At 35.7% G+C, this 25223-nt stretch overlaps 1 protein-coding gene across 1 annotated transcript in view; it reads left to right on the top strand.

Moving 5' to 3' along the window:
- LOC133607258 (5-hydroxytryptamine receptor 3B-like) overlaps positions 1-18616 on the top strand; it is a 33622-nt gene extending 15006 nt beyond the window's left edge. The window contains exons 6-8 of the mRNA XM_061961741.2: positions 12748-12958; positions 13025-13219; positions 18258-18616. Coding sequence (XP_061817725.2) covers positions 12748-12958; positions 13025-13219; positions 18258-18523 — 672 coding nt within the window. The 3' untranslated portion in view covers positions 18524-18616. The remainder of the gene's footprint in view (positions 1-12747; positions 12959-13024; positions 13220-18257) is intronic.
- The last annotated feature ends 6607 nt before the right edge of the window (positions 18617-25223 follow it).

Below are 25223 nucleotides of genomic sequence, written 5' to 3'. Positions count from 1 at the left end.
CTTTTTAAAATAGTTGCCTAAATGTGTCTTTAATGAATTATAATTGGAATTATTTTTTTTTTCATATGTCAATTTATTTATTGTAAAATTATATTTTATTATTTAATAAAGTAATTATTTACTTTGTTGCTTCATGAATTAGATATTTCATGACAAAATTATGATTTTATTATTTCAGGATTTAATGATTTATGCAATAATTTGATTAAAAAGTACACTTTTAAGTAATTATTTATTTAAAGATGCACTTGTTTATTTAACTTTGTCCCATTTGGCCCTCCGTAGACAAGAGGGTTCACTCAATTTCTTTCATTCTTTACTATAAAAAACTCAAAAAAGGTATGGGAGGAACATTTGATTCAATTTTTTTTTACACAAAATTTTTATATGTGGAATGTTTTATTTTTTACACTGAATTTTTATTCAATTAGATTGTGAAATTAATTTGATGTCAAAAAATTAAATTCACAAAATTCAAAAAGTCAGTTACATAAATGCAGTGTCCAAGAAAAACTTTTGTAATTCCCTTCTAACTGGTAATCACTTTGTACTTTTTTAAATCATTGCCTATATGTGTCCTGAATGAATTATAATTGGATTTTTTAAATTTTATTTTTTTAACGTATGTAAATTTATTTATTGTAAAATTGTATTTTATTATTTAATAAAGTAATTATTTACTTTATTGCTTCATGAATTAGATATTTCATGATTAAATTATGATTTTATTATTTCAGGATTTTAATTATTTATTCAATCGTTTGATTAAAAATTACACATTTAAGTAATTATTTTTTAAGATGCATTTATTTATTTAATTTTGTCCCTCCGTAGACAAGAGGGCTCACTCAATTTCTTTCATTCTTTACTATAAAAAAACTCAAAAAGGTATGGGCGGAACATTTGATTACATTGTGACAATCAGTGGTACTTTAACTTAACTTAAAATTATTTTTTTTACACAATATTTTTATATGTTGAATGTTTTATTTTTTACACTGAATTTTTATTCAATTAATTTGTCAGCTTAATTTGATGTAGAAAAATTAAATTCACAAAATTCAAATGCAAAAAGTCAGTTACATAAATGCAGTGTCCAAGAAAAACTTTTGTAATTCACTACTAACTGGTAATCACTTTGTACTTTTTAAAATAGTTGCCTAAATGTATCTTTAATGAATTTTAATTGGAATTAAAAAATTTTTTTTTACATATGTCAATTTATTTATTGTAAAATTGTATTTTATTATTTAATAAAGTAATTATTTACTTCATTGCTTCATGAATTAGATATTTCATGATTAAATTATGATTTTATTATTTCAGGATTTTAATTATTTATTCAATCATTTGATTAAAAATGACACATTTAAGTAATTATTTATTTAAAGATGCACTTATTTATTTAACTTTGTCCCATTTGGCCCTCCGTAGACAAGAGGGTTCACTCAATTTCTTTCATTCTTTACTATAAAAAAACTCAAAAAGGTATGGGCGGAACATTTGATTACATTGTGACAATCAGTGGTACTTTAACTTAACTTAATTTTTTTTTTTATACACAAAATTTTTACATGTGGAATGTTTTATTTTTTCCACTGAATTTTTATTCAATTAATTTGTCAGTTTAATTTGATGTAGAAAAATTTAATTCACAAAATTCAAACGCAAAAAGTCAGTTACATAAATGTAGTGTCCAAGAAAAACTTTTGTAATTCACTACTAACTGGTAATCACTTTGTACTTTTTAAAATAGTTGCCTAAATGTGTCCTTAATGAATTATAATTGGAATTACATTTTTTTACACATGTCAATTTATTTATTGTAAAATTGTATTTTACTATTTAATAAAGTAATAATTTACTTCGTTGCTTCATGAATTAGATATTTCATGATTAAATTATGATTTTATTATTTCAGGATTTAATGATTTATTCAATCATTTGATTAAAAATGACACATTTAAGTAATTATTTATTTAAAGATGCATTTATTTATTCAATTTTGTCCCATTTGGCCTTCCGTAGACAAGAGGGTTCACTCAATTTCTTTCATTATTTACTATAAAAAACTCAAAATGGTATGGGAGGAACATTTGATTACATTTTTTTTTACACAATATTTTTATATGTGGAATGTTTTATTTTTTACACTGAATTTTTATCCAATTAATTTGTCAGCTTAATTTGATGTAGAAAAATTAAACTCACAAAATTCAAACGCAAAAAGTCAGTTACATAAATGTAGTGTCCAAGAAAAACTTTTGTAATTCACTACTAACTGGTAATCACTTTGTACTTTTTTAAATAGTTATTTACTTAATTGCTTCATGGATTAGATATTTCATGATTAAATTATGATTTTATTATTTCAGGATTTTAATTATTCATTCAATCATTTGATTAAAAATGACACTTTTAAGTAATTATTTATTTAAAGATGCACTTATTTATTTCACTTTGTCCCATTTGGCCCTCCGTAGACAAGAGGGTTCACTCAATTTCTTTCATTCTTTACTATAAAAAACTCAAAAAGGTATGGGAGGAACATTTGATTAAATTTTTTTTTACACAAAATTTTTATATGTGGAATGTTTTATTTTCCATCCATCCAGTAGATAGTAGAAAATGGATGGATGGATGGATGTTTTATTTTTTACACTGAATTTTTATTCAATTAGATTGTGAAATTAATTTGATGTCAAAAAATTAAATTCACAAAATTCAAAAAGTCAGTTACATAAATGCAGTGTCCAAGAAAAACTTTCGTAATTCCCTTCTAACTGGTAATCACTTTGTACTTTTTTAAATCGTTGCCTATATGTGTCCTAAATTAATTATAATTTTATTTTTTTAATTTTATTTTTTTAACATATGTAAATGTATTTATTGTAAAATTGTATTTTATTATTTAATAAAGTAATTATTTACTTCATTGCTTCATGAATTAGATGTTTCATATCTAAATTATGATTTTATTATTTCAGGATTTTAATTATTTATTCAATCGTTTGATTAAAAATTACACATTTAAGTAATTATTTTTTAAGATGCATTTATTTATTTAATTTTGTCCCTCCGTAGACAAGAGGGCTCACTCAATCTCTTTCATTCTTTACTATAAAAAAACTCAAAAAGGTATGGGCGGAACATTTGATTACATTGTGACAATCAGTGGTACTTTAACTTAACTTAAAATTATTTTTTTTACACAATATTTTTATATGTGGAATGTTTTATTTTTTACACTGAATTTTTATCCAATTTATTTGTCAGCTTAATTTGATGTAGAAAAATTAAACTCACAAAATTCAAACGCAAAAAGTCAGTTACATAAATGTAGTGTCCAAGAAAAACATTTGTAATTCACTACTAACTGGTAATCACTTTGTACTTTTTAAAATAGTTGCCTAAATGTGTCTTTAATGAATTATAATTGGAATTTTTTTTTTTTTTTCATATGTCAATTTATTTATTGTAAAATTGTATTTTATTATTTAATAAAGTAATTATTTATTTTGTTGCTTCATGAATTAGATATTTCATGACAAAATTATGATTTTATTATTTCAGGATTTAATGATTTATGCAATAATTTGATTAAAAATTACACTTTTAAGTAAGTATTTATTTAAAGATGCACTTATTTATTTAACTTTGTCCCATTTGGCCCTCCGTAGACAAGAGGGTTCACTCAATTTCTTTCATTCTTTACTATAAAAAACTCAAAAAAGGTATGGGAGGAACATTTGATTCAATTTTTTTTTTACACAAAATGTTTATATGTGGAATGTTTTATTTTTTACACTGAATTTTTATTCAATTAGATTGTGAAATTAATTTGATGTCAAAAAATTAAATTCACAAAATTCAAAAAGTCAGTTCCATAAATGCAGTGTCCAAGAAAAACTTTTGTAATTCCCTTCTAACTGGTAATCACTTTGTACTTTTTTAAATCATTGCCTATATGTGTCCTGAATGAATTATAATTGGATTTTTTTAATTTTATTTTTTTAACGTATGTAAATTTATTTATTGTAAAATTGTATTTTATTATTTAATAAAGTAATTATTTACTTCATTGCTTCATGAATTAGATATTTCATGATTAAATTATGATTTTATTATTTCAGGATTTTAATTATTTATTCAATCGTTTGATTAAAAATTACACATTTAAGTAATTATTTTTTAAGATGCATTTATTTATTTAATTTTGTCCCTCCGTAGACAAGAGGGCTCACTCAATTTCTTTCATTCTTTACTATAAAAAAACTCAAAAAGGTATGGGCGGAACATTTGATTACATTGTGACAATCAGTGGTACTTTAACTTAACTTAAAATTATTTTTTTTACACAATATTTTTATATGTTGAATGTTTTATTTTTTACACTGAATTTTTATTCAATTAATTTGTCAGCTTAATTTGATGTAGAAAAATAAAATTCACAAAATTCAAATGCAAAAAGTCAGTTACATTAATGTAGTGTCCAAGAAAAACTTTTGTAATTCACTACTAACTGGTAATCACTTTGTACTTTTTAAAATAGTTGCCTAAATGTGTCTTTAATGAATTATAATTGGAATTACATTTTTTTTTTCATATGTCAATTTATTTATTGTAAAATTGTATTTTATTATTTAATAAAGTAATTATTTACTTCGTTGCTTCATGAATTAGATATTTCATGACAAAATTATGATTTTATTATTTCAGGATTTAATGATTTATGCAATCATTTGATTAAAAATGACACATTTAAGTAATTATTTATTTAAAGATGCATTTATTTATTCAATTTTGTCCCATTTGGCCTTCCGTAGACAAGAGGGTTCACTCAATTTCTTTCATTCTTTAGTATAAAAAACTCAAAATGGTATGGGAGGAACATTTGATTACAGTTTTTTTACACAATATTTTTATATGTGGAATGTTTTATTTTTTACACTGAATTTTTATTCAATTAATTTGTCAGCTTAATTTGATGTAGAAAAATTTAATTCACAAAATTCAAATGCAAAAAGTCAGTTACATAAATGTAGTGTCCAAGAAAAACTTTTGTAATTCACTACTAACTGGTAATCACTTTGTACTTTTTAAAATAGTTGCCTAAATGTGTCTTTAATGAATTATAATTGGAATTAAAACATTTTTTTTTACATATGTCAATTTATTTATTGTAAAATTGTATTTTATTATTTAATAAAGTAATTATTTACTTCATTGCTTCATGAATTAGATATTTCATGATTAAATTATGATTTTATTATTTCAGGATTTTAATTATTTATTCAATCATTTGATTAAAAATGACACATTTAAGTAATTATTTATTTAAAGATGCACTTATTTATTTAACTTTGTCCCATTTGGCCCTCCGTAGACAAGAGGGTTCACTCAATTTCTTTCATTCTTTACTATAAAAAACTCAAAAAAGGTATGGGAGGAACATTTGATTACATTTTTTTTTACACAATATTTTTATATGTGGAATGTTTTATTTTTCACACTGAATTTTTATTAAATTAATTTGTCAGCTTAATTTGATGTAGAAAAATTAAATTCACAAAATTCGAATGAAAAAAGTCAGTTACATAAATGTAGTGTCCAAGATAAACTTTTGTAATTCACTACTAACTGGTAATCACTTTGTACTTTTTAAAATAGTTGCCTAAATGTGTCCTTAATGAATTATAGTTGGAATTAATTTTTTTTTTACACGTGTCAATTTATTTATTGTAAAATTGTATTTTATTATTTAATAAAGTAATTATTTACTTTGTTGCTTCATGAATGAGATATTTCATGAGTAAATTATGATTTTATTATTTCAGGATTTAATGATTTATTCAATAATTTGATTAAAAATGAGACATTTAAGTAAGTATTTATTTAAAGATGCATTTATTTATTCAATTTTGTCCCATTTGGCCTTCCGTAGACAAGAGGGTTCACTCAATTTCTTTCATTCTTTACTATAAAAAACTCAAAAAAGGTATGGGAGGAACATTTGATTACATATTTTTTTACACAAAATTTATATACGCAGAATTTTAGATTTTTTACACTGAATTTTTATTCAAATAAATCCTTAGCTAAATTCACAAAATTCAAACGCAAAAAGTCAGTTACATAAATGCAGTGTCCAAGAAAAACTTTCGTAATTCACTACTAGCTGGTAATCACTTTGTACTTTTTTAAATAGTTGCCTAAATGTATCTTTAATGAATTATAATTGGAATTAAGTTTTTTTTTTTTTTACATATGTCAATTTATTTATTGTAAAATTGTATTTTATTATTTAATAAAGTAATTATTTACTTTGTTGCTTCATGAATGAGATATTTCATGAGTGAATTATGATTTTATTATTTCAGGATTTAATGATTTATTCAATCATTTGATTAAAAATGACACATTTAAGTAAGTATTTATTTAAAGATGCATTTATTTATTCAATTTTGTCCCATTTGGCCTTCCGTAGACAAGAGGGTTCACTCAATTTCTTTCATTCTTGACTATGAAAAAACTCAAAAAGGTATGCGCGGAACTTTTTTTTTTTACACAACATTTATATACGCAGAATTTTTGATTTTTTACACAGAATTTTTATTCTAATAAATCCTCAGCTTAATTCACAAAATTCAAACGCAAAAAGTCACTTTTCGTAATGAAGACACAAATTCACTACTAACTGGTAATCACTTTGTACTTTTTTAAATAGTTGCCTAAATGTATCTTTAATGAATTATAATTGGAATTAAGTTTTTTTTTTTTTACATATGTCAATTTATTTATTGTAAAATTGTATTTTATTATTTAATAAAGTAATTATTTACTTTGTTGCTTCATGAATGAGATATTTCATGAGTAAATTATGATTTTATTATTTCAGGATTTAATGATTTATTCAATCATTTGATTAAAAATGACACATTTAAGTAAGTATTTATTTAAAGATGCATTTATTTATTCAATTTTGTCCCATTTGGCCTTCCGTAGACAAGAGGGTTCACTCAATTTCTTTCATTCTTGACTATGAAAAAACTCAAAAAGGTATGCGCGGAACATTTGATTGCATTTTTTTTTACACAACATTTATATACGCAGAATTTTTGATTTTTTTACACAGAATTTTTATTCTAATAAATCCTCAGCTTAATTCACAAAATTCAAACGCAAAAAGTCACTTTTCGTAATGAAGACACAAATTCACTACTAACTGGTAATCACTTTGTACTTTTTTAAATAGTTGCCTAAATGTATCTTTAATGAATTATAATTGGAATTAAGTTTTTTTTTTTTACATATGTCAATTTATTTATTGTAAAATTGTATTTTATTATTTAATAAAGTAATTATTTACTTTGTTGCTTCAAGAATGAGATATTTCATGAGTAAATTATGATTTTATTATTTCAGGATTTAATGATTTATTCAATCATTTGATTAAAAATGACACATTTAAGTAAGTATTTATTTAAAGATGCATTTATTTATTCAATTTTGACCCATTTGGCCTTCCGTAGACAAGAGGGTTCACTCAATTTCTTTCATTCTTGACTATGAAAAAACTCAAAAAGGTATGCGCGGAACATTTGATTAAATGTTTTTTTACACAACATTTATATACGCAGAATTTTTGATTTTTTACACAGAATTTTTATTCTAATAAATCCTCAGCTTAATTCACAAAATTCAAACGCAAAAAGTCACTTTTCGTAATGAAGACACAAATTCACTACTAGCTGGTAATCACTTTGTACTTTTTTAAATAGTTGCCTAAATGTATCTTTAATGAATTATAATTGGAATTAAGTTTTTTTTTTTTACATATGTCAATTTATTTATTGTAAAATTGTATTTTATTATTTAATAAAGTAATTATTTACTTTGTTGCTTCATGAATGAGATATTTCATGAGTAAATTATGATTTTATTATTTCAGGATTTAATGATTTATTCAATCATTTGATTAAAAATGACACATTTAAGTAAGTATTTATTTAAAGATGCATTTATTTATTCAATTTTGTCCCATTTGGCCTTCCGTAGACAAAAGGGTTCACTCAATTTCTTTCATTCTTTACTATAAAAAACTCAAAAAAGGTATGGGAGGAACATTTGATTACATATTTTTTTACACAAAATTTATATACGCAGAATTTTAGATTTTTTACACTGAATTTTTATTCAAATAAATCCTTAGCTAAATTCACAAAATTCAAACGTAAAAAGTCAGTTACATAAATGCAGTGTCCAAGAAAAACTTTTGTAATTCACTACTAACTGGTAATCACTTTGTACTTTTTTAAATAGTTGCCTAAATGTATCTTTAATGAATTATAATTGGAATTAAGTTTTTTTTTTTTACATATGTCAATTTATTTATTGTAAAATTGTATTTTATTATTTAATAAAGTAATTATTTACTTCGTTGCTTCATGAATGAGATATTTCATGAGTAAATTATGATTTTATTATTTCAGGATTTAATGATTTATTCAATCATTTGAGTAAAAATGACACATTTAAGTAAGTATTTATTTAAAGATGCATTTATTTATTCAATTTTGTCCCATTTGGCCTTCCGTAGACAAGAGGGTTCACTCAATTTCTTTCATTCTTGACTATGAAAAAACTCAAAAAGGAACATTTGATTAAATTTTTTTTTACACAACATTTATATACGCAGAATTTTTGATTTTTTTACACAGAATTTTTATTCTAATAAATCCTCAGCTTAATTCACAAAATTCAAACGCAAAAAGTCACTTTTCGTAATGAAGACACAAATTCACTACTAACTGGTAATCACTTTGTACTTTTTTTAAATAGTTGCCTAAATGTATCTTTAATGAATTATAATTGGAATTAAGTTTTTTTTTTTTTTACATATGTCAATTTATTTATTGTAAAATTGTATTTTATTATTTAATAAAGTAATTATTTACTTTGTTGCTTCATGAATGAGATATTTCATGAGTAAATTATGATTTTGTTATTTCAGGATTTAATGATTTATTCAATCATTTGATTAAAAATGACACATTTAAGTAAGTATTTATTTAAAGATGCATTTATTTATTCAATTTTGTCCCATTTGGCCTTCCGTAGACAAGAGGGTTCACTCAATTTCTTTCATTCTTGACTATGAAAAAACTCAAAAAGGTATGCGCGGAACTTTTTTTTTTACACAACATTTATATACGCAGAATTTTTGATTTTTTACACAGAATTTTTATTCTAATAAATCCTCAGCTTAATTCACAAAATTCAAACGCAAAAAGTCACTTTTCGTAATGAAGACACAAATTCACTACTAGCTGGTAATCACTTTGTACTTTTACTCACAGTAAAGTTAAGTAATGTCACTCTTACTTGAGTACGATTTTACTCTACCCACCTGTGTACTCCGCATTACACACGGATACTACATAAGAGTAAAATGCATAAAAGCACAACAAACCATTGACAGGTGAAAGAAGCGTAACGCGATTTGCTGAGACCTTCACGGATCGACCGAGCGAGCTAACGCCAAATGATGAGGCGCGGCCTGTTAGTAGGTGGCGAGAAGAAGAAGAAGAAGAGAGGCTCTGATAGACAGGGAGAGAGCGAGCGACCATAATGAGGCTGTCTCAGCGCCTGCCTGATCAATGGACGTCTTGTTAGCGGCGAGGCGAACGGCCCCACGGCCCTTTCGCAGGTGGAGAGCTGGGACGACTGCTATTTATGCAGCTCGAAGCGCCGAGGGGCGTTTGGCGGAGGAGTTCTTCATGGATGACCGCTGCGTATTTTCAAACAAGGACGTTTATGTCAATAGTGCATCATCTGTAAACACCAGGGATGGCTTTTGAAACTCGCTTCTCGACATTAACGGTAGTAAAGAGACTGGGAGGGGGAAGTAGCCTCAGTATGGTGCCAAATAAATGCAGAGTAAGATCCCTGCAACAAGAAACGTCTTGTAAGTAGCAGAGGTGTGGACTCGAGTCACATGACTTGGACTCGAGTCAGACTCGAGTCATGAATTTGATGACTTTAGACTCGACTTGACAAAATGTAAAAAGACTTGCAACTCGACTTAGACTTTAACATCAATGACTTGTGACTTCACTTGGACTTGAGCCTTTTGAATTGACATGACTTGACATGACTTGCTACTTTCCCCAAAACCCAAAGATGAAAAAGTTATTCGGGAGCGCTCCGTATTTTTCATTGTGTACTTGTCTGTCAGCGTTGCGTGCGTCAGCTGGTGTGCTCTCAGTACAACAGCCAATCAAATTAGATCTACTTTGTGTTCATCACACAGCATTCATCCAATCAAATTGCAGGACAACCAACGAAGAAGACATGTCCAAACCACACGCCAGTGAACAAAAAATGATACCTAAAATAATTTTGTTTGGGTATAAAAATTACGAGGTGGTCAACACAAAACGGTTTGCAGTATGCAACACATGCGGTTCCAAAATCACTGATGGAGAGGCAACAACTTCCAACTTCGTCCGGCATTTGAAGTTGCACAAAGAACGGTAAGTTTTGAATGTAAGATAACGTTTATTGGCTAAGTAACGTGACTTTTATTTGCTGTGTAGTTAAATCAGTGAGGCTGTAAACTCACTGCTAACGTTATAACGTTATTGCAAACACGGGAATCTGTTGCAGTTCACTACCTTATTCATACTTTTTGTTCAGTGATTTTTTTTAAGCAGGGTTACGTTAGTCAATATATCACACGTAACGTTAGACGGCGGTCAGCAGCACCGCGTATTTTAGCCACCTAAAAAAAGACAAAAATAGTCAAATAAAGGTCAGTTAAAATGTATACTATATTATGAATATGTGTACCGTTTTAGCTAGCTTTCTGACATACTGTTGGTTGTTTACCTCAGTGGTCCCCAACCACCGGGCCGCGGCCCGCTACTGGTCCGTGGATCGATTGGTATCGGGCCGCACAAGAAATATATATATATATTTTTTATTTTTATTAAATCAACGTAAAAAACACAAGATACACTTACAAGTAGTGCACCAGCCCAAAAAAACTCTCTCCCCCCTTTTGTTCTGGGCATTGAACATGAAGACTCTTCCTTCACTGTTCCGAGTGGCCATGAGAGTCTTGGCAGTGCCTGCCTCCAGTGCTCCAGTGGAGCGAGTTTTCAGCCATGGTGGCATCATACTACGCCCCCATCGTGCACAAATGACTGACAGACTCTTGGCTAATTTGGTCTTTTGCAAATGCAATGCAGCATAGGGCCCTGACATATAAAAAGTACAACTTTTTTGTTATGTTCACGTATATGTCATGTTTTTTCAATGTTAACACTTTTGTACAAATAAGTACATTTGCACTTTATTTTTCAATGTGTTTGTTCTGTAAAGGAATGAGTTAATGTTTAAAATGACTGGTTAATAGTGCTATTATAAAGTGCAATGTCAGCACAATTTTCTTTCCTGCAATTTAAAATGCACTTGTTTTAATAAATAAATACAACGTTTGAAAAGCATACACAATCTGTGTTAATATATTAGTCTGTGGTTAAAAGGACTTGAAAGGACTCGAAACTCAAAATGCAGGACTTAGGACTTGACTTGAGACTTTCCAGTCTTGACTTTGGACTTGACTCGGGGCTTGCCTGTCTGGACTCGGGACTTGACTCGGACTTGAGGGCAAAGACTTGAGACTTACTTGTGACTTGCAAAACAATGACTTGGTCCCACCTCTGCTATGAAATACAAAAATACTATCGACAAAATGTTCCTAAAGGGAAAAACCGAAAATCACTCCAAAAGGGAGGAAATACAAAAATAAGGACGATATAATTAGCACCGTATCTGTTATCAAAAAACTTTAACAAAAAACGCTCCAACAAGAGGAAGAAAATAAAGACTATAAAACTTAACTACTCTAATCAATGTAAACAAAAAATCACTCAACAAACTTTGAGGAAAAAATCTTTAAGGAAAAATTATAACTCACCACTGCGGTAGAAAAAGGTAGGATAACAAAAGTCGCTCTGAGGGAGGAAAAAAGTGAATTCAAAATTACAGCGTGGGATATTCTGGAAGCAAGGACGTAGACGTGGGACAAGGCAAGGCATGGACATGAACATCAACATGGAACGCAAGACAGGCACGAAAGCTCGAGACAATCTGGCACAGAACAAGGGGAGGCTTGGGCTTATAAAGAACATGAGGGTAATGGGAAACAGGTGGAAACAACCAAGGGTCAGGAATGACGTCAGACTGGTGACACAAGAGGAAGGACCCGTGATCTGAAACAAGAGGAGTTGCTTTTCAAAATAAAACATGTAAATCACAAGACAGAAAAAACCAAGACAAGACTTCCCTCACCGCGGTGTGACAGTAATAAGCACAATGCTTACAGCATAAACACTTTGTAGGGCGCAACATAACACTCACCTTCCCGGAAAAAAAGTTAATTTCCTAGTTAAACTACTTACTGTACTGCGACCTAATTTCTTGGAGCATTGCAAATGAGACTCAAATGTGGTGACAAATTATCATTTTAAATGTTACATTAGAAAATAAAATGCTGCATTAGAAAATAAAATGCTATCCTCAAACAATTGTTAAAAATACCAAAAATGATCAATTCCCAGTGTACCGTATCAAATGTGAACGATACTCATCCCAAATACTTCTTAGACCTCTTGCAAAACCAGATCCTGTTCAAAAGATTAGGTACGGTTCAGAGTTGCCAGTACTGACTTTGCGTTGCAGGTCTTAATCCGACGGCGCCCCCTGCTGTACGTGGTCGGCCTCCTCATTCCCAGCATCTTCCTCATGATAGTGGACGTGACGGGCTTCTACCTCCCCGTGAGCAGCGGCACCCGCGTGGTCTTCAAGATCAGCACGCTGCTGGGCTACACCGTCTTCCGCGTCAACCTGACGGACGACCTGCCCGCCACCGCGCTCGCCACGCCGCTCATAGGCAGGGTGACTCTCACGTGTCCTACGTGTCTGAACTCCCTCAAACCCTGAATCCCTCTGTGTCAAGGTGTGTTCTTCGCCGTGTGCATGGCCATGCTCATGCTCAGCCTGATCAAGTCCATCCTGGTGGTGAAGCTGCTCCACCACGGCGAGAAGGAGGTGCGGGAACTGTCCGCGTCGGCCTGCCTCTTGGACAGGTACGGCCTCACGGAGAGCACTTTGACCTCCACCGGGACCCTCGACCAGCTCAACCCATCTGGAGGTAAAGTTAACGTGAAAAGTCAAGGTTTGGTTTAGGGTTGTACGGTATACCAGTATTAGTATAGTACTGTGATACTAATGAATCATATTCGGTACTACACCGCCTCTACCACGTTGTGTCATTGCTGGTTTATGAGCAGACGAGCATGTTCGGCGGCGCACAGTCAAATCAAATCAAATCAACTCAACTTTATTTATAGAGCACATTTAAAATTTACCACAGGGGTAGCCAAAGTGCTGTACAATGAGCAGGTTAAAAGATAAAACGAGTACCGAGCAAACACAACACAACACAAACAGAACACGATCAAAAATAAATAATTAAAATAGAATTAATAAAAACATAAAAACAGGATCACAGCAGGTGTATTATGGGGCGCCATTGCAGGATGGATATCACTCAGTGTTAAAAGCCATGGAATAAAAGTATGTTTTTAAGAGAGATTTAAAAACAGGAAGAGAGGAGGCTTGTCTAACACTCAGGGGTAGGTCGTTCCAGAGCTTGGGAGCAGCAACGGCGAAAGCTCTGTCACCTCTAAGCTTCAGCCTTGTGTCAGGGACCGTCAACAGCAGCTGATCGGCTGATCTTAAGGATCGGGTGGGGCAGTAAGGCTGAAGGAGGTCGGAGAGATAGGTTGGCGCGAGGTTGTTTAGACATTTAAAAACAAATAAAAGGAGTTTAAAATGAATTCGGTAACGCACAGGGAGCCAGTGAAGGGACGCTAAAATAGGGGTGATGTGCTCACGTCTGCGGGTCTGTGTTAGCAGACGAGCAGCAGAGTTCTGCACGAGCTGCAGGCGGGCGAGGGAGGCCTGGCTAATGCCAACATACAGGGCATTACAATAATCAAGACGAGTCGAGATAAAAGCGTGGATTAATTTCTCAAGATCGTGTCTTGATAGAAGCGGTTTCACTTTCGCTATTTGGCGTAATTGATAAAAGCTTTTTTGAACGACGCTGCTGATTTGTTTTTCGAATTTAAAATCTGAGTCAAACTTTACCCCCAGGTTTGTGACACAGTCGCTGAGATACGGGGTCAGAGTGCCGAGGTCAACGTTGGGGGAGGGAGAGCGACTTGGACCGAACAACATAACTTCTGTTTTATCTTCATTTAGGCTCAGGAAGTTAGCTGAAAGCCAGACTTTGATGTCGTGCAGGCAGTCAATAAGACGTTGAACCGTGTTATTTTGTGCCATGGGAAAATAAATCTGGCAATCATCGGCATAAAAATGAAATGCAATACTGTACTTCCTAAAAATAGAACCAAGGGGGAGAAGGTAAAGCGCAAATAAAATTGGGGCAAGGATTGAGCCCTGGGGGACCCCATGTGGTAAAGGAGCTGTGGACGACATAAAACTGTCTACTTTTACACAAAAACTCCTGTCGGTTAGGTACGACCGGAACCAGTTGAGGGCGGCGCCCTTAATGCCCACACAGTTCTCAAGACGAGTGATTAAGGTGGCGTGGAACGCAGCAGACAGATCTAAAAGCACCAGGACAACATATTTACCAGAATCAGTGGACAGGAGGATATCGTTAAAAACTTTTAGAAGCGCTGACTCTGTGCTGTGGAGGGCTTTAAAACCGGACTGGAACAGCTCAGTGATACCATTATCCTCTAAGAAGGGCAACAACTGACTGTAGACAACCTTCTCTAATATTTTGGAAATGTATGGAAGATTAGAGATAGGTCTGAAGTTAGAGAGGAGAGAGGGGTCGAGGCTGGGTTTTTTAAGTAGAGGTCGTACCACTGCATGTTTAAACTCTACTGGAACTATTCCAGAAGAGAGGCTACTATTGATAATGTTAAGGACACTTGATCCAATAGTAGCAATCACAGTCACCGAGTACTTACAAGCAGACAGTGTGTAGACAGAAAAGGGAGAACGGACGCATGTTGGCTTAAAAACTAACGATAAAGGTGAAGTTATAACACTGAAACGCCCTCAGGAAGAGGTGCTTTAAGAAATGGCTCGCTAAAGTCAATCCGCAGTCTGCAGTGTTTTAGCTACTTCTAAATCACGAATCCTCAAATAAAGTACGTTTCTGACAAGTATCATCCCTACAGGACGAGGAATAGCTAAACATGCTTCACTACACACCGTAGCACACCGGCGTCACAATGTGAACAAACGCCATTGGTGGATCTACATTTACATCCACTGTAATGATATCAAGTACAAGCACGTATCTAGAATCAGAATCAGAATCAGAATCAGCTTTATTGTCATTACGCAAGGTAACGAGATTGAGGCCATTCCATACAGTGCGATGTGTGCATGCTAGAAAAACAATGTGCAAATATATAGAAATATAAAAAATGTAGAAGTGCAATGAATATGGTGTGAAATGAATATATACATGAAAAAACAAAAAACAAAAACAGGGTGGTTGGTGGAATGGGTTATTGCACCGAAGAGAAGGCAGTTATGAGGGACAATGGGGCAGTCCGTTCAGGATGGTTATGGCCCTGGGGAAGAAGCTGTTCTTTAGCCTGTTTGTTTTGGTTTTAATGCACCTGTAGCGCTTCCCAGAGGGCAGCAGGTGGAACAGGTCAGAGCCAGGGTGGGTGCTGTCCTTGATGATGGCACTGGCTCTGTTGAGGCAGCGGGAGGTGTAGATGTCCGTAGTCGATACTACTATTATTACATCAATATTTTTTAGCATCACAACATCTTCTTTCGTTTTTTTTTAAATGTATATTACCGTATTTTCCGCACTATAAGCCGCGCCTAAAAACCACAAATTTTCTCAAAAGCTGACAGTGCGGCTTATAACCCGGTGCGCTTTATATATGGATTAATATTAATATTCATTTTCATAAAGTTTAGGTCTCGCAACTACGGTAAACAGCCGCCATCTTTTTTCCCCGTAGAAGAGGAAGCGCTTCTTCTTCTATGGTAAGCAACCGCCAAGGTAAGCACCCGCCCCCATAGAAGAGGAAGCGCTTCTTCTTCTACTGTAAGCAACCACCCGCCCCCGTAGAAGAAGAAGCCCCCGGATATTGCGTTTCATTTCATTTGTGTGTTTACATCTGTAAAGACCACAAAATGGCTCCTACTAAGCGACACGCGTATAACGCAGAATTTAAACTTAAGGCAATAAGTCATGCCGAAGAACACGGAAATAGAGCAGCAACAATGGACAGGGAGACAGCGCCGGACGACATACGCCAACATCTGCCAGTGGATCGTAAATGCCTGGGCGGATATTTCGGTCACAACTGTGGTCCGAGCTTTCCGGAAGGCAATGACTTCGACGAGACGGAGCCGGCCATTTTGGATCCCGTATTCGCCCAACTTTTTAATTCGGACACCGAAGGAGAAGAATTCGAGGGATTTATGAATGAAGAATAACTTCAGAAAGTGAGCGTTATGTTTATTTTGTGTGTTGTGACATTAACGTTCGAGCAACATTAAGTTATTGATGTTGCTATTGCTATGCACTATTTTGAATTTTACTATGTTTGTGATTGCACATTACCGTACATTTTGGGAGTGAACAGAGTTGTTAGAACGCTGGTTTTTAATATATTATTAAAGTTTGACTGACCTATCTGACTGTTTTTTGACATTCCCTTTAGCGCAGTTAGATGCGGCTTATAACACGGGGCGGCTTTTAGGTGGACAAAGTTTTGAAATATGCCGTTCATTGAAGGTGCGGCTTATAACCCAGGGCGGCTTATGGTGCGGAAAATACGGTAAGTTTATAAACTCAGGAAATACGTCCCTGGACACATGAGGACTTTGAATATGATCAATGTATGATCCTGTAACGACTTGGTATCAAATTGATACCCAAATTTGGGGTATCATCCAAAACTAATGTAAAGCATCCAAACAACAGAAGAATAAGTGATTATTACATTTTAACAGAAGTGTAGATAGAACATGTTAAAAGAGAAAGTAAGCAGATATTAATAGTAAATGAACAAGTAGATTAATAATTCATTTTCTACCACTTGTCCTTAATAATGTTGACAAAATAATAGAATGGAAAATGACACAATATGTTACTGCATACGTCAGCAGACTAATTAGGAGCCTTTGTTTGCTTACTTACTACATGTAATTCTCTTAAAAAACACTAGGGGACAGTGTCTCCCCAAGTTCTAAAGCATAGTGATGTATCAGATATATCAGCTTGGTAGGTGAGGGGAGCAGTGAGCAGCAGCAGTAGCCACACTCGATAATCATTTTGGTGATTCAACCCCAAATTCCAACCCTTGATGCGGAGTGCCAAGCAGGGAGGTAATGGGTCACATTTTTATAGTCTTTGGTATGACTCGGCCGGAGTTTGAACTCACGACCTACCGATCTCAGGGCGGACACTCTAACCACAAGGCCACTGAGCAGGTTAAATTTGATGAAGATGATCTGTAAAACATCATCTATGCAACATTTTGACCAAAAAAAAACCCCATTACATGTCATGTAGACCACAAGGAAGAGTTTTACATTTAGAAAAAAATCATAATATGACCACTTTAATGCGCCTTATAATCCAGTGCGTATGAAAAAGTGAAGTGAAGTAAATTATATTTATATAGCGCTTTTCTCTAGTGACTCAAAGCGCTTTTACATAGTGAAACCCAAGATCTAAGTTACATTTAAACCTGTGTGGGTGGCACTGGGAGCAGGTGGGTAAAGTGTCTTGCCCAAGGACACAACGGCAGTGACTAGGATGGCAGAAGCGGGGATCGAACCTGGAACCCTCAAGTTGCTGGCACGGCCACTCTACCAACCGAGCTATACCGCCCAAGAAACACCTGAATAGACCCGCTCATCGGCAGTGCGCTTTATAATCCTATGGTCCGAAAAATACGGTACTTACTTACTTATCGAGGGGGGTCCTAATAGCACTGATAGCTACTCACCTCCCCCGGTTCCTTCGGCACTGGTTCCACTGTGGAACCGATTAGGGACGGACAAGATTCCAGGTTGACGGTGGTGCTTTGAAGTGGGGATTAGAGGATGAGGTATCAGGTGTTGAAAGGATCGTGTCTGACTGATCGTGTCTTGTACCCCTTGGTCCCTAGATTACGAGTTCGAGGCCTCGCTGGGGGAGGACCTGGAATCCCTCGTCGACGTCCCGGACAATCCCTCCAGCCTGGAGCGGATCCTCCGGGAGCTGCTTTCCCTGCGCTTGGCCTTTTCCCAGGAGGACGGCGAGTCCTGGTCTCAGGATGAATGGCTGGCACTGTGCATCAAACTGGACCGCTTCCTCTTCCGCCTCTACCTGATGGTTCTGGCCCTCTACGCCGGGACCCTGACCCTGCTCTGGGCCAGCTGGAGCTTCGCCTGACAACACCTTGCCGATTGTGTGCAGCCTTTGTGGGGAGACGTCAAGGTTATTTGCCGACTCTACGAGTATTCCAAGAGCAGAACATCTCCAGCTATTTGCTTCCCTTTGTCCTCCGAGTAAGTTTGTCAAACCTCAGTGTTTCCGAATAAAACATTACTGTCACTGTCAATTTGTCTGTTGCGTTCCTCCACGCTCTTCGGCGTAATGTAACCGTATCGCAAAGAGAATAGCTGAACACAGACATCACAGTGGAAAATCGGTGGTAACGATTCCCCGACAGTGCAAATGTACTTAGAGATACTGCATAATGAGACCACGCTCAGGGGAGAGAAACCATGCACCGCTGTGATCGCGCTCATACTTTCATCCCGCCGCCTCAAAGCAGATCAATAAAAGCCATCCGCCGCTCGGCGGCAGCGTCTCGACTCCCCGGTGGCTTCCCTAATAGCCTGGATGACAATATCAAAAGCGCCTTCCTGAAGCCTGCCGGCGGAAGGATCCATTTTAATGCGATTTGCACTCTCATCGGCCAGTGGATCAGGTGACATGAGAATTATGTAAGGCATGAAGAAGAACTGTCTGCGTGAAGTCATTCAAGATTTGATCGATGCTTTGGGTTTAGAAAGGGGGAGCACATTTTAAAGGGGACCTATTATGGGAAAACAAGTTTTCTTACCCTATTGGTATCTTTTTTTTTGGTATTTGGGATCTGCATCAGTCCCATGTAGGCATGGCGGACATACGCTATATCGCCAAAAGTATTTGGCCACCCATCCAAATGATCAGAATCAGGTGTCCTAATCACTTGGCCCGGCCACGTGGAGCATGGTGCACCCTACTCACTGTACCATGCAGGTTTCAAATAAAAACCTGAATAAAAACAATTATAATATTTATTTATTTTTGCTTTTAAGACAGCTATCAATTAGCGCTCCAGTTGCCAAATAGCAATTAGCGGACCTGGCTGCCAGCTGGCGGTTAGCTCGCTAGTTCCCAGCTCGCGACTAACCGAAGTACATGTCAAACTACTTCCTTAACCGCCATAACCACAACACCAGGGGGAGCTCCACTAACCACGTTAAACCCAGATTCCGAACCAACAAAGGTCTTAACTCGTTCTCGCAACGTTTGTAAAGTTTTACAATGTAACTAAAACTGTTTATTAGGGGTGTAACGGTACGTGTTTTGTATTGAACCGTTTCGGTACGGGGGTTCCGGTTCGGCTCGGAGGTGTACCGAACGAGTTTCCACACAAACATATGAAGTAGCTGCCTAAGCTAAAGTCTTAACATACCTCCTGGTACCCTAGCACCTCCAAAAACCCTCAAATCTAGACTCCAAACATCCCAGAACAAGCTAGTCAGATTACTTCTAGATCTCCACCCCAGATCACACCTCACTCCTACCCACTTCTCCAAAGTGGGCTGGCTCAGGGTGGAGGACAGAGTAAAACAACTTGCACTGAGCCTAGTCTATAAAATCCGCTACACCTCCCTGATACCGAAGTACATGTCAAACTACTTCCTTAACGTGAATGACCGCCATAACCACAACACCAGGGGGAGCTCCACTAACCACGTTAAACCCAGATTCCGAACTAACAAAGGTCTTAACTCGTTCTCGCAACGTTTGTAAAGTTTTACAATGTAACTAAAACTGTTTATTAGGGGTGTAACGGTACGTGTTTTGTATTGAACCGTTTCGGTACGGGGGTTCCGGTTCGGCTCGGAGGTGTACCGAACGAGTTTCCACACGAACATATGAAGTAGCTGCCTAAGCTAAAGTCTTAACATACCTCCTGGTACCCTAGCACCTCCAAAAACCCTCAAATCTAGACTCCAAACATCCCAGAACAAGCTAGTCAGATTACTTCTAGATCTCCACCCCAGATCACACCTCACTCCTACCCACTTCTCCAAAGTGGGCTGGCTCAGGGTGGAGGACAGAGTAAAACAACTTGCACTGAGCCTAGTCTATAAAATCCGCTACACCTCCCTGATACCGAAGTACATGTCAAACTACTTCCTTAACGTGAATGACCGCCATACCCACAACACCAGGGGGAGCTCCACTAACCACGTTAAACCCAGATTCCGAACTAACAAAGGTCTTAACTCGTTCTCGCAACGTTTGTAAAGTTTTACAATGTAACTAAAACTGTTTATTAGGGGTGTAACGGTACGTGTTTTGTATTGAACCGTTTCGGTACGGGGTATCCGGTTCGGCTCGGAGGTGTACCGAACGAGTTTCCACACGAACATATGAAGTAGCTGCCTAAGCTAAAGTCTTAACATACCTCCTGGTACCCTAGCACCTCCAAAAACCCTCAAATCTAGACTCCAAACATCCCAGAACAAGCTAGTCAGATTACTTCTAGATCTCCACCCCAGATCACACCTCACTCCTACCCACTTCTCCAAAGTGGGCTGGCTCAGGGTGGAGGACAGAGTAAAACAACTTGCACTGAGCCTAGTCTATAAAATCCGCTACACCTCCCTGATACCGAAGTACATGTCAAACTACTTCCTTAACGTGAATGACCGCCATAACCACAACACCAGGGGGAGCTCCACTAACCACGTTAAACCCAGATTCCGAACTAACAAAGGTCTTAACTCATTCTCGCAACGTTTGTAAAGTTTTACAATGTAACTAAAACTGTTTATTAGGGGTGTAACGGTACGTGTTTTGTATTGAACCGTTTCGGTACGGGGGTTCCGGTTCGGTTCGGAGGTGTACCGAACGAGTTTCCACACGAACGTATGAAGTAGCTGCCTAAGCTAAAGTCTTAACATACCTCCTGGTACCCTAGCACCTCCAAAACCCTCAAATCTAGACTCCAAACATCCCAGAACAAGCTAGTCAGATTACTTCTAGACCTCCACCCCAGATCACACCTCACTACTACCCACTTCTCCAAAGTGGGCTGGCTCAGGGTGGAGGACAGAGTAAAACAACTTGCACTGAGCCTAGTCTATAAAATCCGCTACACCTCCCTGATACCGAAGTACATGTCAAACTACTTCCTTAACGTGAATGACCGCCATAACCACAACACCAGGGGGAGCTCCACTAACCACGTTAAACCCAGATTCCGATCTAACAAAGGTCTTAACTCATTCTCTTTCTATGCCACTTCAATATGGAATGCACTCCCAACAGGTATAAAAGAAAGGGCATCTCTATCCTCCTTCAAAACCGCACTAAAAGAACACCTCCAGGCAACTACAACCCTAAACTAACACCCTCCCTTCCACATCCCACCTGCCCGGAATGTAAATAATCAAATGTAAATAATCAAATGTAGATACTTATTCTTATGCTTTCTGATCTCTCTATGTCCCCTACTTGCTGTACATATCCTACCAAGTCAGACCTACACTGTTTCAATGTCCATTTCTCTGATGATGCAATTGTTGATGACTGAAGTGTTGATATCAACCAAACCTACCACCCCCCCCTCCACATCCCACACCTCGGATTGTAAATAATGTAAATAATTCAATGTATATACTCTGATGATTATCTTATGTGATGACTGTATTATGATGATAGTATATATCTGTATCATGAATCAATTTAAGTAGTTGGAAAACTTATTCGGGTGTTACCATTTAGTGGTCAATTGTACGGAATATGTATTGCACTCACTAATCTACTAATAAAAGTGTCAATCAATCAATCAATCAACATGCTAGTTGCCACCTTGCAATTAGCGGCCCAAGCTACCAGTCCAGCTAACGATTAGCGTGCTTTTGCCAGCTGGCTAATAGGGCCGCTATGCTGTAGTGTTTAAATATCTCAGGATTTCACAATAACAAGGTACAACATTTAGGATCAGTTTAATTTAAAACACAATTATATATATATATACACACATTAGGGCTGTGAGGCTTTGGGCACCACGGGATTCGATTCGATTGTCGGGGGTAACAAATCGATTCAAAATCGATTCTCAATCCAAAACAGTTCTCGATTCAAAATCAATACTTTTTTTTATAGCGTTGGTTGTCAGTTCCATAAAATAGATAAACAGCTGTGATAATTTTTTGTATTACTCAAAAGAAAACTGGTTTTGTTTAATAAAATTCTACCCAAACATTTAATAAAGTCAAATACAAATAAGGCAACAAGAGAAGCATCCAACACTTCTCTTTTCTAGAATAAATCTGTACAGCAGATATAGATAATCTACATCAACAATATGATTTGCCTGGGTGGCTGAACAGGACAAGATCTTAAAAAAAAAAAAAAAAAAAAAGAAAAAGAAAAGAAAAGAAAACATTTTTACGGAGCCCCTAAAGGGACATGGGGGGAATACATTTTTTAATAATTTTTATTTTTTATTTTTTTAAACTTTTTATAAAGTTATATATAAAAAAAATAAAACATTTAATTATTAAAAAAAAAAAAAAAAATCTTTTAATTTTTTTAGACATGTATCTCGTGCGCACGAGATACATGTCTAACAAGAAAAAAAAACATTATAAAAAAATATATTTCCCCCATGTCCCTTTAGGGGCTCCATACATTTTAAATCAATTTTTGATTTTTTTTTAAATCGATTAAGAATCGTTACAAATAAGAATCGCAAATTGTTCGAAAATAAAAAAATTTGACACCCCTATTATATATACTTATACTACAACTTACATATATATATATATATATATATATATATATATATATATATATATATATATATATATATATATATATATATATATATATATATATATATATATATATATATACAGGTAAAAGCCAGTAAATTAGAATATTTTGAAAAACTTGATTTATTTCAGTAATTGCATTCAAAAGGTGTAACTTGTACATTATATTTATTCATTGCACACAGACTGATGCATTCAAATGTTTATTTCATTTAATTTTGATGATTTGAAGTGGCAACAAATGAAAATCCAAAATTCCGTGTGTCACAAAATTAGAATATTACTTAAGGCTAATACAAAAAAGGGATTTTTAGAAATGTTGGCCAACTGAAAAGTATGAAAATGAAAAATATGAGCATGTACAATACTCAATACTTGGTTGGAGCTCCTTTTGCCTCAATTACTGCGTTAATGCGGCGTGGCATGGACTCGATGAGTTTCTGGCACTGCTCAGGTGTTATGAGAGCCCAGGTTGCTCTGATAGTGGCCTTCAACTCTTCTGCGTTTTTGGGTCTGGCATTCTGCATCTTCCTTTTCACAATACCCCACAGATTTTCTATGGGACTAAGGTCAGGGGAGTTGGCGGGCCAATTTAGAACAGAAATACCATGGTCCGTAAACCAGGCACGGGTAGATTTTGCGCTGTGTGCAGGCGCCAAGTCCTGTTGGAACTTGAAATCTCCATCTCCATAGAGCAGGTCAGCAGCAGGAAGCATGAAGTGCTCTAAAACTTGCTGGTAGACGGCTGCGTTGACCCTGGATCTCAGAAAACAGAGTGGACCGACACCAGCAGATGACATGGCACCCCAAACCATCACCCAACCATGCAAATTTTGCATTTCCTTTGGAAATCGAGGTCCCAGAGTCTGGAGGAAGACAGGAGAGGCACAGGATCCACGTTGCCTGAAGTCTAGTGTAAAGTTTCCACCATCAGTGATGGTTTGGGGTGCCATGTCATCTGCTGGTGTCGGTCCACTCTGTTTCCTGAGATCCAGGGTCAACGCAGCCGTCTACCAGCAAGTTTTAGAGCACTTCATGCTTCCTGCTGCTGACCTGCTCTATGGAGATGGAGATTTCAAGTTCCAACAGGACTTGGCGCCTGCACACAGCGCAAAATCTACCCGTGCCTGGTTTACGGACCATGGTATTTCTGTTCTAAATTGGCCTGCCAACTCCCCTGACCTTAGCCCCATAGAAAATCTGTGGGGTATTGTGAAAAGGAAGATGCAGAATGCCAGACCCAAAAACGCAGAAGAGTTGAAGGCCACTATCAGAGCAACCTGGGCTCTCATAACACCTGAGCAGTGCCAGAAACTCATCGACTCCATGCCACGCCGCATTAACGCAGTAATTGAGGCAAAAGGAGCTCCAACCAAGTATTGAGTATTGTACATGCTCATATTTTTCATTTTCATACTTTTCAGTTGGCCAACATTTCTAAAAATCCCTTTTTTGTATTAGCCTTAAGTAATTTTCTAATTTTGTGACACACGGAATTTTGGATTTTCATTTGTTGCCACTTCAAATCCATCCATCCATCCATTTTCTACCGCTTATTCCCTTCGGGGTCGCGGGGGGCGCTGGAGCCTATCTCAGCTACAATCGGGCGGAAGGCGGGGTACACCCTGGACAAGTCGCCACCTCATCGCAGGGCCAACACAGATAGACAGACAACATTCACACTCACATCCACACACTAGGGCCAATTTAGTGTTGCCAATCAACTTATCCCCAGGTGCATGTCTTTGGAAGTGGGAGGAAGCCGGAGTACCCGGAGGGAACCCACGCAGTCACGGGGAGAACATGCAAACTCCACACAGAAAGATCATCAATCAATCAATCAATCAATCTTTATTTATATAGCCCTAAATCACAAGTGTCTCAAAGGGCTGCACAAGCCACAACGACATCCTCGGTACAAAGCCCACATACGGGCAAGGAAAAACTCACCCCAGTGGGACGTCGATGTGAATGACTATGAGAAACCTTGGAGAGGACCGCATATGTGGGTAACCCCCCCCCTCTAG

This window comes from Nerophis lumbriciformis, linkage group LG09 (assembly GCF_033978685.3).
Source record: "Nerophis lumbriciformis linkage group LG09, RoL_Nlum_v2.1, whole genome shotgun sequence".
In the NCBI taxonomy this organism is placed as follows: domain Eukaryota; kingdom Metazoa; phylum Chordata; class Actinopteri; order Syngnathiformes; family Syngnathidae; genus Nerophis; species Nerophis lumbriciformis.
Note: the sequence above shows the minus strand (reverse complement) of the source record. Positions and strands in the feature narration are given on the sequence as shown.